Below are 14802 nucleotides of genomic sequence, written 5' to 3' on the forward strand. Positions count from 1 at the left end.
CAGGCGAGACCTAAAAATCAGCTGTTTGAACAGCAAAGCTACTTCCAGGGAGGTATTTTGGAATTTGAGCGCATCTCTGACAATAATGGTCCCCGGAGAGACGGGGTAAACAAAACATTTGCAAGTCAACCAAAAATAACACAGCCCAATGCAATCGGTCTCGCCTTTGGGGCCTTATAAGTATTTAGCCATGCAACATGGCAGCAGTCCGCCTTTCTTTTCGATTTATTTGCTTTTGTAGCATTTGCAGGACACCACGCTTTAACTTCACATGTATAAAGCTCAGGCGTGCCGTGAATGCTAGAAAAGTAATTAAATGGAAAAGAAAGAAGGCGGCCGCCATTTTTAAAGTTAAAGCTGATGTAAAAGCTGCAAAGTCGGCAATGATGTAAAGTCGACCGTCTGCTTTTTTTTCAATGTATTTACTTTTGTAGCATTTACAGCGTGCTTTAGCTTTAAACTGGGAAGCTAAACCGTGGCTTGCCAAGAATGCTACAAAAGTAATAAATTGGAAAAAAAGGCGGCGGCCGCCCGCATTTTTAACTATTTAATTTCTTTTGCAGCATTTGCGCCAAGCCGCCCTTTAGCTTTAAACGTGTGAAGCTAAGGCACATTGCGATGTGAAAGCTACAAAGGTAAACAAATAGAAAAAGCCGAAGAGAGGGCATATCTGGGTAGTGCGGACACGGAAGCAGCCATGTTTAAAGGTAAAGCCGAAGTAAAAGCTTCAAATCCAGCAATGATGTAAAGGCGGCAGCCCGCCTTTCTTTTCTATTAATTTACTTTTGTAGCATTTGCGGCATGCCATGCTTTAGCTTTAAATGTGTGAAGCTAAAGTGCGGCATGCCGTGAATGCTACAAAAGTAAATAAATAGAAAAGTAAGGCGGGCGGGTGTCCGCAGGAAACAAATTATAACAAGCAGGAGGGAAGAGGAGTAGGCAGCTGCAGCCCGAAGAGACGGCCTAGACGTTGTGCCTGCAACTCCAGCAACGAGGAAGAAGTCATTAAAAAAAGAGTGCTCAGAAACTGAAAATAAAATGTACTGTGTTAAGTCACGTGTAAGCAGGAGCAGTACTAATGGGAGTTTACAACAGTAGAAAATGAGGCAATTAAAAATATGGGCGGAGCTGAAAGCCCATACTCTGAATACAACATGTCTTGAAGAGAGATCTAACAATGGTCTATTTAGAAAATAGGGCATCCCCTTGTGAAGTAGCCAAAGAGGTAATTCAACCACCAATAGAACCAATTATTTGTAATGGCCCACATTACTATCCTAGCTAACGCTAGGATAGAATAACCGTCCTAACCTCAGGCACCACCCACTCACTATACCATCTCACAATGTGAAACCTCTTCTTTTTTCCAGCTTATCAGTCCTTGGTTTGCATGAAGTTGTTCTAAGCTTACCTCTGTCTGAGGCTCAAGCACCCTTCCAATCCTTACTTGAAAGATTTTGCCGTTTTCCAATCAGCCAATCAGTTTTTATTGTGCTTCCTGCTGTTACTATGATCTCTTCTCCTCTGGACTAGTTACTGCCGGACCTTCCTTGGTCTCCGGTTTGAGGAAGCAGGGGTTTCCTGGTATCTACCCGGTCCACTTGCACTGTGATCATCAGTCAGTTTGAGACCTAAACTTTTGGCTACAGTTCCCCTTTCCATTAAGTGGTACGTCTTATGCCTAAATAAAAGCAATTCTGAGAGAATTTACATCATGATTGCACCTCATTGATTATCAGGCACTATCCTGAAAGAATCACATTTTTGCAGAGTTTCCTGTAAGATGTCTTAGAATATAGCGCATGAAAAGTTCTAGAAAGACATGCCATCCATCCTTCGGGCAGCATGGTACATTGCTGTCTTTTCTGTCAAATACTGGATCTTAGACACTATATCTAGTGGCCTTTGGGTATGCTGTAATTTCCAAGTGCACCTCTCCATATTCATCACCAATAGAGAAGAGAACAGCCCCTGAGATCAATGCGCTCAGCTTCCTCCTTCAGGGCCCTAACTTGCAAGCTCTCCATTCGGATATGTTAATAAATTCCTCTGCTTTTAACAGGGATGTCTTGAATCGGACCTTTGTGTCTTTCATTATGTGCCCTAACATCAGCTTAAACACTTTCAATTGCTTAACTCTGCCTTCAACCTCCAGCACCCAACACATCTAAAATGTGCCTCAAGTCGCCGATCTTCGAGCCAAGCTCCAAGGAGAATTCCTGCAGGGTTTTGTTAAACGTCCACTGTGAGGTCTTCCTCTCACGCCTTTTCCAAAGCTGAAGGCTGTCAACCAAGTTTACTTTACTGATGGCAATGCTGGCCCATGGTAGTGAATTACTTCATGCCCGATTTCTGCTTGTGCCCATTGACTGATGTTTGCTAGGTAGCAAGATGTGGCTAAGCCAGTGGCAGCGAGCAATGTGCAGCAACCAGATCAGCAACCTTTCTTCAGATAAATCACAGGGCCCACTAGATCAAGGCCCCAGGAGAGTACTGCCACACAGAGGAGAGAGCTTCAGATATGCATGTCTAGTGTAAGGGCAGCATTGATTATGGTTGTTTCCTGTTCAAGCAGTACCCACCAGTCATCTGATACTCTGAATCTGCAATTCATTCCCCTGAGGTAGTAATGCCAAGCTACTATCAAAGTATACCCCAGACCACACTGCCTCCTCTGGCGGATGTCTTCCAGGGGCACTGGGCCTGCTCCCACATTCGGATACTACTCATAGCGCTCCTTCCTCCTTTTTAAGCTCTTTTCCAGCACCTTAAGTGCAGTGATCGCATGGGTCATCATCAGCATAACCGTCGGGTACAGATCAGTTCTCATGGCACCGGTATAGACCCAGCGTTAACTAGAGCTGTAGCAAGAGACCCGCAGCTCCGGTGCCATGATAGGCTGTGAATCAGAAGCTGTTGCTCTCATTCAGGCATCTCCAATTCCTGGCCTAGCAGCACACCAGGTGGCCCTACATCTCCTCATTGACCCAGCCACTGCTAAGGAATAGGGCTGGATTGTCAAGCCAGCTTCCAGCACTGCATCTGGATGTTTCTGGTCAACACGTTCAGTTATCTGCCATCTTGGGAACAGGTTGCCGGGACAGGAAAGATATCTTATGGATCCTCTCTCTTCATCCAGGAGTCCTCCTCAGCTGTTGCAGAGCTTGTCCTGCACATTGGGCCTTTCTGCCAGCTCCATCAATAGCACCAGGTCCCTACACACCATTTACAAGGAGGAAAATCACCAGGAGTACTAGAGGCGAGCACTGAGCAAGGTGAGGCGTGTCCACTCATGCTGTTGATATGGCCACACCCTCTGACTTATTTGAAGAACTGCCCTTTTATCAGAATCAAGGAACGAGGAGTTACTTTGGAAAAGAGTGGAGCTGTGACCACAGCACAAGAGCCTACTGCAAGGTAAACAAAAGCAGCACCTGATATCACAAAGTATTGTTAAGAACGGTGTAGAACTTACTACCATCTTCGCGAGTCACTACTTGCATTAACTGTCCACTGGATGTGAACCCAGACTTTGCAGGAACCACATGTGACCTGTTAGCTCTTTTTAATTGAGGCAGGATCACTGGTCTGTGACACTGCAGTGTTGAACCATACTTACAACAAGTTGTCCAAGCTGTTTTGGACTCATTAAATCCCTGAAAAAATTCTTTGATTTCCTCCCCATTGCAGCCAGAAAATCAGTCGCGGTAGCCCTAATACTCTCCCGACTTGATTACTGCAATGGATTAATGGCTGGAGTGAAAAAGTCCACCCTCCGAAAGCTGCAGAGCATACAACATGCAGCTGCTAGACTGGTTTTAAAACTCCCCAGAAGGTCATCAGCTTCAGCAGCACTAAAATCTCTGCACTGGTTACCATTGCATAAAAGAATCCTCTTTAAATTGCTCCTCACTGTTTTCAAATCCATGCAAAACACAGGGCCCCACTACTTTGCAAATCGCTTTACGCGTTACAATCCCCCGCGTTGCTCGAGATCCTCTGGGACAAATCTTGTCACGATCCCTAGATTCAAATACAAGACTAAAGGTGGGAAATCTTTTACTGTCCTGGCAGCCAAGGCCTGGAACAACCTTCCAGCCAACCTTAGACTATTGAAAATGAGAACAGTTTCAGAAAACTCCTTAAGACATGGGTCTACCAACAACCAGACACCTCTGTATTGGCTGCCATCTAGCTTCAATCTTTCACCACATTCCACTTTTCAGTTATCCTCTGCAGCTTGCTCAGCGCCATGATGCTCCCTTGGGAGCGAACGTTTGCGCTTTACAAATACACAAATATCAAATATCAAATACAGAGACAAGGATTAACAGATAGTTAATGCTTTGACTTTGATCCGCTGTATGTTAAGATGGCCAGCACAGGGAGTACTGCATATTCCGGATTACTTGCCTGGCTTGCTATCACAATCACATCTCTTAATTATACCTGTTGTCCAACTGTATTGCACAAGGGAGGCACATAGTCATACCAGATTTTTATTACAATCATATCTTCGATAAATTATTCCACTTTAGAATAATGAAGGACAAAGTCACCTTTATCTTTTCAGCCTTCACCCATAAATCTCCCTCCACTACCACAACTAATCAACCACCACCCACTAACGCTCCTTCCTTCTCTGTCTTTAAAGCAGTCACTGAGGAACAAGTCCTCCGCTTAATTTCCAGCACTAAAGCAGGATCCCCCCTAGATCCTTGCCCTCCGGCTATTCTCAACCTTATCCCAGAAGCCATTTCCCCCGCTTTGACGAACATTTGCAACGCTATGTTCATTACTGGCTCATATCCCTCAGTGTGGAAAGAGGCTATCATCAAGCCACTTCTGAAAAAACCTACCCTTGATCCCTTTCTCCCATCTACACAGACCCATCGCATGTCTCCCCTTCCCGGCAAAAGTATTTGAAAAAGCTATGAATATACAACTTTCTAAATTTATAGATGAAAACAATCTATTGGACGAAACCCAATTTGGGTTTAGGCAGGGACACGGAACCGAAACTGCTTTAATAAAAGCGGCAGATGAAATAAGAATGACATTGGACAAAGGAGGAGCAGCAGTATTAATACTGCTAGATCTTTCTGCAGCCTTCGACACGGTCGATCATGCCACCCTGATCGACCGTGTCTCAGCAATAGGCATTCAGAACAAGGCCAAAGAACTCCTCGCCTCCTTCTTGGCAAACCGCTCACAGGCAGTAAAAATGGGCCCTTTCACCTCCCATACCTTCTCCCTTCCTTGCGGAGTACCACAGGGCTCCTTGCTAAGTCCGACCCTGTTTAATATATATGTTTCGGACTTAGCGAGGGTGATTAAGTCCTACGGCATTGCCCTCACGACCTATGCCGACGATAGCCAATTGGTCCTATCCGTACACAATGACGGAGCGACAGTCGCTGCAAACTTTCAAAAAGGAATGCTTGCAATCAGTTCCTGGATGTCATCAAATTGTCTCAAATTAAACTCTGACAAGACAGAGGTGATGACATTCGGGAAACTGGAACCTACCTGGTCCCCTCGATGGTGGCCAACTGAGATGGGACCTCCACCAGAACCGGTCACCAAGGTTCGTAACCTTGGAGTTATTTTTGACAATAGATTGACCTTCCACCATCATGTCAACTCCGTAGTCTCCACTTCCTTCTTCACCCTGAAAAAAATCAAAAAACATCTTCCCTACCTTCCCATTTCAGCTGGTAAAACCCTAACCAGCACTTTGGTTTTCTCCAAAACAGACTACTGTAACGCCCTCCTTCTTAATGCCCAGGAAAAAGTTCTTAACGGGCTTCAGTTAGTACAGAATGCCTCAGCCAGAATCCTTTCTGGGCATTCCTAAGTTCACCTCCACCTCCCCGTATATTCAACAGCTTCATTGGCTCCCCATTAGGAGCCGGACAAAATTCAAGGCATTGTGTATTGCCTATAAAGCCATCAACAACGTAGGCCCACAGTTTCTTAAAGACGCCCTCTGCCCACTAGAAAATCTAAGAACCCTTCGTTCCTCCTCAGCTCATCTGCTTAAAGTCCAACGAACTAAAAAGGCCAACTGGGGTGACAGATGCTTCGTGATTTCCACAGCCAAACTTTGGAACGCACTCCCCCTCTCCATTAAAACGGCCCCAACGCTCATTAGCTTCAGGAAGAAATTGAAAAACGGGTTTTTCCCACATTAAAATCTGCCATAGCCATCGTTCTGTTCACTGAGCGCCGAGACACCCCCGGGTAGTTGTGCGCTATAAAAATTGCCAAAAACATAAACATAAACATATGTGAATTTAGCTCACAAGGGCATACAGAAAAATGTTGCACGGGTAAATGTTGGATAATCCTGCTAAAGAGTCCTTTTGAAATGTCCCAATATTATTTTTCATAGATCACACTTGGAAAAGAACAGAGTGGGCATTTAAACAAGAGTAACAATGTGAGCACACAGAAGACTGAGAATGCACGCTCTTTTTATTTTTAACAAATCGACATTGCTGAAGTATGCCGACAAGATTTGACCACATGAGAGTAATGTTAGTGCTCTTTCAAGGCATAAGGCTGCTAAATAACAAAGCAATTGCTGCAGATATGGCAGTTATAAGTAAGCTAATAAGCAACACACGTTTTTAGAGAGCACTCTTGATGGTAACTGTCCTCACAAGGCACTATAAATAGGGAGAGGATCATTTAGTGCCCTAACGAAATGCAGTTAGCTTAAATAGAAGTATTCAGTAGGAACAGGAAAGCAGGTAAGACATAAATTAATATAAAATGATCCACAGTCTTTCACCAAGATCAGAGGGCTCAAACAACAAAGCAAAATCAAAGTACCTCTTGTTTTATCACATTGTTACAAACCTAGGAAACAAAATATTTCGGCTTACCATGGTGTCAGAGTTCAGAATCTGTCTCATAAAATCAAGGAAGGAAGATGCCAGTTCCCCAGTGTCCTTGCTAAAGCCACGAACCACTCGCTTCAGTAAGCTATGTAGAGCACTGTTGTGTCTTTGCAGTGAGCTATTTTAGAAAATAATAAATAAAAATTACTTTCCACACGAACATCATCTTCTATAATGTGTTTGACTTTTAAGCATGTGATCATTATAAAAATATCTACTCTTGGTCTTCTTTCACTGTAGTCAACATTCATTTATCAGTGCACTTATAAGAAAAACGTACTTACCTGCGGTAATGAACTTTCTGATGGATACTCAATCTACTTGCCTTCCTCGCCTGTAGAATAATCCCGGGTGTCAAACTGTATCAGGAAACTTCAAAGCTCTAACGTTACCTGTGGGGGGGTGCAGGCTTCAGAAGGATGCTGGAAGTGGCTTCATGTTATGTCACCATAACAATATAGCGCCCGTCCTGGTTCCTGGTACAATACTGTCAGTTTCCATTCATTCTTTCTATGTCCCCGAGACAATTGGACGAGGTGACATCGGTAGAGTGGTGCAGTACCAAAATATGTGTGCTTGAAATCCTATTAACTTTCCCTACAACGATCCACCACAGTTCATGCGGAGACAAAAGTCGCAGTTGCAGGAATCATGGTCAAAGCCCAAGCATCATAGACAGACGGAATGGTGGTCAGTCAAGGACATCTGTCCCTCGCAGTCCGTGAGGAGCTTAAAGCAAAGCTCTCTTGAGTAAAGACATGAGGAAGACGTGAGGAAGGACTCACAGGGGAGAGAGATAGCGCTCTGGATCTACATCAGACGTGCAGAAAAAAATTTAACTGACGTTGTTGCACCAGGGTAAGTGCTACATGGCTTCAGTGACATCACTTGACACCACTTCTTGCATTGTTCTGAAGCCAGTGCCCCTACCGTCAAGGTGACGGCTTTGAACTTTCCATATCCAGTCTGCGGCCTGAAATTATTATACAGGTGAGGAATCTGCCAGTAGAAGTATCCATCAGAAGCAACTTTACTGCAAGACTACCACAAAGAGAATTTAAATGAGCAACCTTCAATCTGTAGCAGTGCATGAAGTATAAATTCGAACTTCAAAGGAGCAATAAGAGCATATTATGGTGCAAAATTCAAAAGAGATCAACAACAGTCATAGGAACGGAATGGCTGTTTAAGTCTGTAACCTAATCCACTATCAAGGGATTTCCTTCTATCCAGGAACATTTAAGAAAAAGAAAAATAATTATAAAATGTCACACAATACTGTGAAGGACCGGAAAAAATCCTCACCTTTTGAATGATTTCTTTAAAAAAAGAAAAAAATAGTTGTACTAACATTTAGATAAAAAGCCCATAATCAAACATGGTAGAGTAGGAATAATATCAAGAAATCATTAAAATTCGATATTCTGTCAGGCAGGGATACAGTGAGTGATTAAAATTGACATCTAAAGAAAGAAACATCTTCATGGACCAACCGTGTATTGTCTTTAGAGAAATCGAAAATATCCATTTGTGAATACATATATCTATACAAGACCCTCCAATACTTGAAATCACCCAATTTAAATTGAGTTCGGGAACAAATACAGGGCCTCTACCTTTCATCTAATGAACTGCAATATATCTTTTTGCAAGTAAGCTCGGAGCTGTCATTTGGTATTTTGTGCACTTTTTCTTCAACAAGTGTAGGGCAACACAAACTGTTTGACATCCAAAGCTATCACACTTCTTGCTGCTGCTGCTGCTTGAAAGACAGCAACCACCTTATTCAAAACACTTGTCCAGGTCAACATGACCAGATCACGAGGAGCAAGGATGCCCCATCAGACTGATACAAGTAGATTTCTCTGAGAAACCAGGGTCTATCTTCTGCAAGACAGGAGGTGCAAGGTTTACCCTCTGTAAGTATTTAACGGGGATAAATCAAATTTAGTTAAATGTTGTCTTAACATACACTAGCATCTTAATCTACTCCATAAAGGCAAGCTGTGCTCGGCCGTCCCATTTATTCCTGGACTGTAGTTCTTGTTTTCGGCGGTTCCTGTGAAGGGCTCTATGTAGAGTCCACGGGCGCAGCCTCCATGAGTCAACAAGCGATCCAATAGTGTTTTAGATTTCAGTGGTCATCCAAAAAAATAGATTGTAACTAACATGCAGGTTTGGTCAAACCAGCATATGAAAAATATCCCAGCAGACTGCATCCTTCCCAAAAAGATCTGCGGAACCGGGTTTCACTCTATTGGAGCTGTGTATGAGGCAGTTAAAGAGTACACAAGATTTGTTGTTGACTCTTTGCCCCCAATACATAATTGCTGTTCATGTAAAGTGCTCCAAATAACTTGAGCTGAATTCATACTATATAAACCTGCAAAAAGGAATCTTAATTTCTGCCATCTCTTTGAAAACCTTTAACCATGCATTCTTTTTGTTGCTTAACCAGTCCGCAAGAGGATGGGGAATGGGCGCCAAGGCACTGCTTCTACCATTGTTTTATTAAAGGAATGGATGTGCAACTATGTGCAGTGCAGGCCTGGGGGTTGAAGTCCAGGCATGCTGTACGTTGGGACTTAGCGCATGCAGTTGTGGCCATTTCACCGAATCCATAATCATTCAGTGGGATCAGAGCAGTGCTTTAAATGGGCCGGTACTCACCAGTACTAAGTACCGGCACTTCTAAATTTTCAGCGCTTGAGTACCGGAACTTCTCCTGTACAAAGAGAGTATCGATACGCATGGGGTATCAAGCCAAGCTCAGTGAAATGTAGCATATACAAAACGGAAGCGCGACACAGCTGACGAGTTGGTACGTTTTCATAGAAGCACTCTAATCGAGTGCTAATCTTCCCTCCTGCTGGCATAGCAAAATACGGCAGCATTTGTTTGGAGTCCGATAAAGGGAGTCTGCCCACATTACTAAGCCTTGATTCCCACCGGCTACAGCGTCACTATCACCACTTTCCTCCATTATCGGACTCCAAAAAAATGCTGCTGTATTCTGCTAGGCCAGCAGGAGGGAGGGGAGATTAGCACTCAGAGTGCTTCCCGAAAACGGACCAACTAGTCAGCTTTGTCGAGTTTCTTATTTGTATATGCTAAATTTCACTCAATTTTGAAAAGCAAAACCTTTGGTAGGCACAATTGCTAGTTAATCTGAATATGTATTGAATAGTGCTTAGACTCTGATGGAGACACGTCATCAACAGGACTGATGTGCGAGCTCCCCCCAGCCTAGGACGCACATCTGTCACCACTTCTGTTAGCTGCACTGTGACTCTACACAGGATTTCATGCTCGCCCAGCACGTCGAGATCGAATTAACCACAAAGAGTGTAAGATGAGAAATTTCCAAAATGCAAGTCCCCGGAGAGACGTGGCACATTTGAAACATATTGTCCTTTGTCATGCCCGTTGGATGTGAAGGGTGCAGGGGACATTACAACCAGAAGCAAAATGTATCTTTTTCAGTAAGAAATACTCCGAGCTGAAATTAAAACTTTCTCATAGAGAGTGTAGCTTGCTTTGTGAGAAAAGAGGTTGTGTTCAGAAGTACAGCAATAATTCTCTGTGAGTGAACCAGCAAATAGGTTTGCTTCATTCGTGAGTCAAGTGTGTTGTCTAAAACAAATGTTTTGTTATTTGTGGAGTAATTGATTGTATGGTCTAATGCTCTAGTCAAAGAGAAACTAACCACTTTCCCTCAATAATGATCAAATGCTACTACAGAGCACTTTGTGAATTGTTTTTCTCCGACCATGGAATATCCTAAGTTCCCTAAGACCATGAATTGGCAGTCTGTACCTTAAAGCTCTTGAACTCACAAGGCCACCTGATCTAGGAAAGAAGCTCGAATTTTAAACCAAAGTCCATTGTATTTTCTAAAATAAGATTTTATTGGCCTAAATTATGTACTTAATTTTTGTGAACTTTTTCAGTACAAGACTCTTCCTTGATATTTTGACAAAGCTGGTGCATCTCTTTGGTCCTCAAAATTGCCCTGTGACTTGCACGGAGATGGTGACAACCGAGTGCTTTAGTCCAACAGTATTATTTTTGGCAGCCACTCTTTTTCTTCTGAGAAGGCAGAGACACTGCAGCCTAAGGGGCGACCCTGTAATAAGACAATTACTTCGATTTAATCTGCTTTTCTCACTTTTTGCTGGGTTTTGTGAGTAGACTCAGCTGCTGTGAAGATTGTTGGCCTATTTAGTGAAGCATAATCAAATTGTTCTCAGGCTAGACTAGAAGCAAATTTGCAATGAGTGGCTCAGGTGAATTTAGGTTTTGAATCTCAGTATCATTATGCACATCTGCGCATCAATTGAATCTCAGTCAAATTAAATGTGTGCCTCTGGCTGGGTCCCTTAGCATTGCCAATAGCCCTGCCCCCATATATCGCCCCCTAGTCCACATCTCAATTTGGTGTGTACCTGCACTTATTGTTTTCCATTTAAAGCACTGGACCAGAGTGATAAATAATATCAGCACAAGTAATTTTAGTGGTGTCATAATGTGATCTATTGTCGTGCAGGTTCATTTCTTCCTTCAGCTTTGAGAGCAAAGTGAGTAGTGAACCTTTCTGTGTCGCACTGAATGGATGCTGCCACCTTCATCGCATATTTAGAAATGTAGGGCTCCTTCAACAGGCATCACTGGTCTGATCCCAGTAAACCTTCAGGTTCAACGCGATCAGGTCCCCGAACTCAGGGAGCTCTTCTTTCCCGCAGCCATTCAGCTTCCAGGTCAAGAGGCTAAATTGGCAGATACATTTTTTTACCACCATTAAAATCTACAAATCAGCAGCGAGTTCACGAGTGTAAATCTAAGCACCAATAATTAGCGGATGAGCCGGTCATAATAAGACAGCCGCTGCTCTTGCACGCAAGGCTGGTGGGTGCCTTTATACCTGTGCTCCCCCCGTCACCTCGAGGAACAGCCCATGTGCCAGTGCCAAGCTTGTACAATGTATGTGACTGGTGCTCACGTAAAGTCCAAAGCCCTTGGGCAGAGTTCGCACTCTATAAAACTGCAAAAAAAAGAATCTCAAAGTCTGCTGTCTCCTTAAACACCTTTTGACTTTAGCCACATAATATTTTATATAATCAACCGGTATGGAAGAGAATGGGGAATGGGCTCCGCCAAGGCACTGCTTCGCCTTCTACCTTATTTTTCACAGTGGCCCACCCTCACTTATTTGCATTATGTATTGATTCCTCCTGGGTCTGCTTTATTCCTCGAAACCTTTAAAAATGACAAGCATTTACAATGCAATAGGTCTCGCATTAGGAAAGTTTGAGCTATTGGTTTTGTAAATGACACATTTTTTGTTTATGTTTTGTTTTTGAAAATAGCGATAATGCAATATGTGTTGTATTTACGTGACTTACATGTATTGATATTATAAATAACAATGGCTTTTAATTTTTTTAAATAATTAATACTTAATATAAAAGTTATTGTAATTTATAATGGCAATAGCTTAAACTTTTGTAAATAACTTGTGAAGATTATGTTCAGTGTATTTTCTTGTGACTAAAATCCAAGAACAGAAGTGAAATATTAACATCTTTTTGTTACATTTGTAATAAAGCTTGAAACATTGAGAGAACATATTTGAACCAGGTGTTGTTAAATAGTTGCACAGATTGATGGTGGCGCTGAGTGATGATGTGATGGCGAACGAGTGATGCTGTGGCGTTCAGTGATGCTGTGGTAGCGCATAGTGATGTTGTGGTGCCCCTGAGTGATGCTGGGGTGGTGCTGATTGATGCTGTATGCTATGCTCTGTTTTGTTTTGCTATCCTATGTTTTGTTATACTATGCTATGTTTTGCTATCCTATGGCATAACATAGCATAGAGGGGGGTGAGGGTGAGGGGGGTGAGGGTGTGTGAGGGTGTGTGAGGGTGATGAGGGTGGGTGAGGGTGTGAGGGTGTGAGGGTGTGTGGGTGTGAGGGTGTGTGAGGGTGAGGGTGAGGGGGTGTGAGGGGGAGGGGGAGGGGGTGTGAGGGGGAGGGGATGTGAGGGTGAGGGGAAGTGAGGGTGAGGGGATGTGAGGGTGAGGAGATGTGAGGGGGTGTGAGCAAATGTTTTTAATAAAACCATTGATGTCTAAAGGCAACTGTGACTTAATATAGGAAGGGTCTGTAGGGGTTGCCTTATACTTCTTCTCGATTCTGGGATTGAGGACACGTGCTCTGGCTGGGTCTTTGAATATGTCTGGCGCGTGTTTTAGTACCCCTTTTAACATAGGAAGTGTAGGTACATTCTTTTCTGATCAAATAGGAAGTCCTCTTCTATTGGGTCAGTGTGCATATCTACATTATGATATTTAGCTGCGCTATCCACTAATTGGTTAAAGACAATGGTGTCGTCAGTAGGCGACGGCTTTGTAGGATATGTAGAGGTGTCAGGGATGGGTTGTATGTATCATAAGGATCATTCTGGTCATCCCATGTGTTATCCTGTATATCTTGATCCTCAGGCTCTACAAAATTATCTTGAGGATCTTCTTCTATGTTTTCTGCCTCATCATAACCTGATGTAGGAGAGTAAGGCACAAAAGGCATGTTCGGATAGATAGGAGGAGGAGTAAAAGGCCTAGAAGGGGATGTTTCAAAGTCTTTCTTCTTTGGAGGGGCAGGGGAAGAAGTGTCAGTGTCCAATGGTCTCTTCTTCCTGTGGTAAACTGTTACGCGTGCTGTTTCAGGGTCTATATACAGTTTAGGTTGTTCTTCGCCCACTGGATCAGGATGGAAAAGTTCTTCCTCAACTGTCCGTGGTTTTGGCTTAGTCACTTGTTTATGAGTCTTTGGCTCGAGGGCCTTCGGCTGTGGAGATTTTTTCAGCTCGACTGCTGTTTTTGGCTCGGTGACCTCTTTCGGGTCGGCGACTCCCTTTTGTTCGATGTCTTTTGTTGGCTTTACTGCCTTTTTTGGTACAGCGACCTTCTTTGGTTCGACGAGCTTTTTCGGATCGACCGTTTTTTTCGGGTCGATAACCTTTTTTGGTTCGACTGGTGTTTTCGTTTCGATAACCTTCTTCGGATCGACCGTTTTTTCGTCGACTCAACTGCCTTCTTCGGGTCGACAGGAATTTTAGTCTGACCTGTTTTAAAGAGGTCGACACTCTTTTTCGGCTCGACGGCCTATGTCGGGTCGACTATTCTTATGGGATCAACGACCCTTTTTGTTTCGCCGCCCTTTTTTGTATCGACGATTTTCTTCGGCTCGACAACATTTTTTGGTTCGGCGGCCTTTTTAGGAAGAGTGTAGCTCGTTCCCGGGGTATCAGAAGGCTTGGGTTTGGTCTTCGGAGCCGAGCCAGAAGGCGGGGCCTCTGAAGGAGTTTGTCGATTTCGGCTAAGGCCTTCAGGTGATGCTTCGACAGGAGCCTTGTCTTGAGATGGAAGCGGGTTAGGGGGCTTGGTACTCACGGTTTGCCCCGGTGTGATCTGGTCATCGGAGTCCGACTGGTCTTCTACGGTGACAATTTCTAGGTCAGAGTCCACCGCTTCTGGGAGATCATGTTAGTCTTCGAAAATGTTCTCTGGTTCCGGTGCCTGCCGCTGCATCTCTTGTCTAGCGGCCCTTCGGTTCCGGATAGTTTTCTTTGACCGGAACTGAGCACAAGCTGGACAGGTTCTTCGTTGTGCTCAGGAGATAGGCACTTCTTGCATACTGTATGTTTATCAGTATGTGGGAATTTGGAGTGACATTGTGGGCACCTTTTAAACAGGGTCCTTTCCATCGGCAGCAGGCCCACGTGGCGTTGAAAGGGCCCAACGGCCCGCGTCGACGACCGGATCGAGATGGAAGTCTTATCGAGTCAAGGGGTACCGAATGAGAACAACACCGTCGAGGTCGAAGGCCTTTTGGCCTTA

General features: G+C 43.8%; 1 protein-coding gene across 2 annotated transcripts in view; it reads right to left on the bottom strand.

Annotated features, from left to right (window-relative positions):
• Positions 1–14802, bottom strand: part of VIRMA (vir like m6A methyltransferase associated) — an 811754-nt gene that overhangs the window by 377620 nt on the left and 419332 nt on the right. For both annotated transcript variants that reach the window (XM_086966010.1, XM_086966009.1), the window contains exon 18: positions 6891–7023. In XM_086966010.1, the coding sequence (XP_086822136.1) occupies positions 6891–7023 (133 nt within the window). The remainder of the gene's footprint in view (positions 1–6890; positions 7024–14802) is intronic.

This window comes from Lissotriton vulgaris, chromosome 4_1 (assembly GCF_964263255.1).
Source record: "Lissotriton vulgaris chromosome 4_1, aLisVul1.2, whole genome shotgun sequence".
Taxonomy (NCBI): domain Eukaryota; kingdom Metazoa; phylum Chordata; class Amphibia; order Caudata; family Salamandridae; genus Lissotriton; species Lissotriton vulgaris.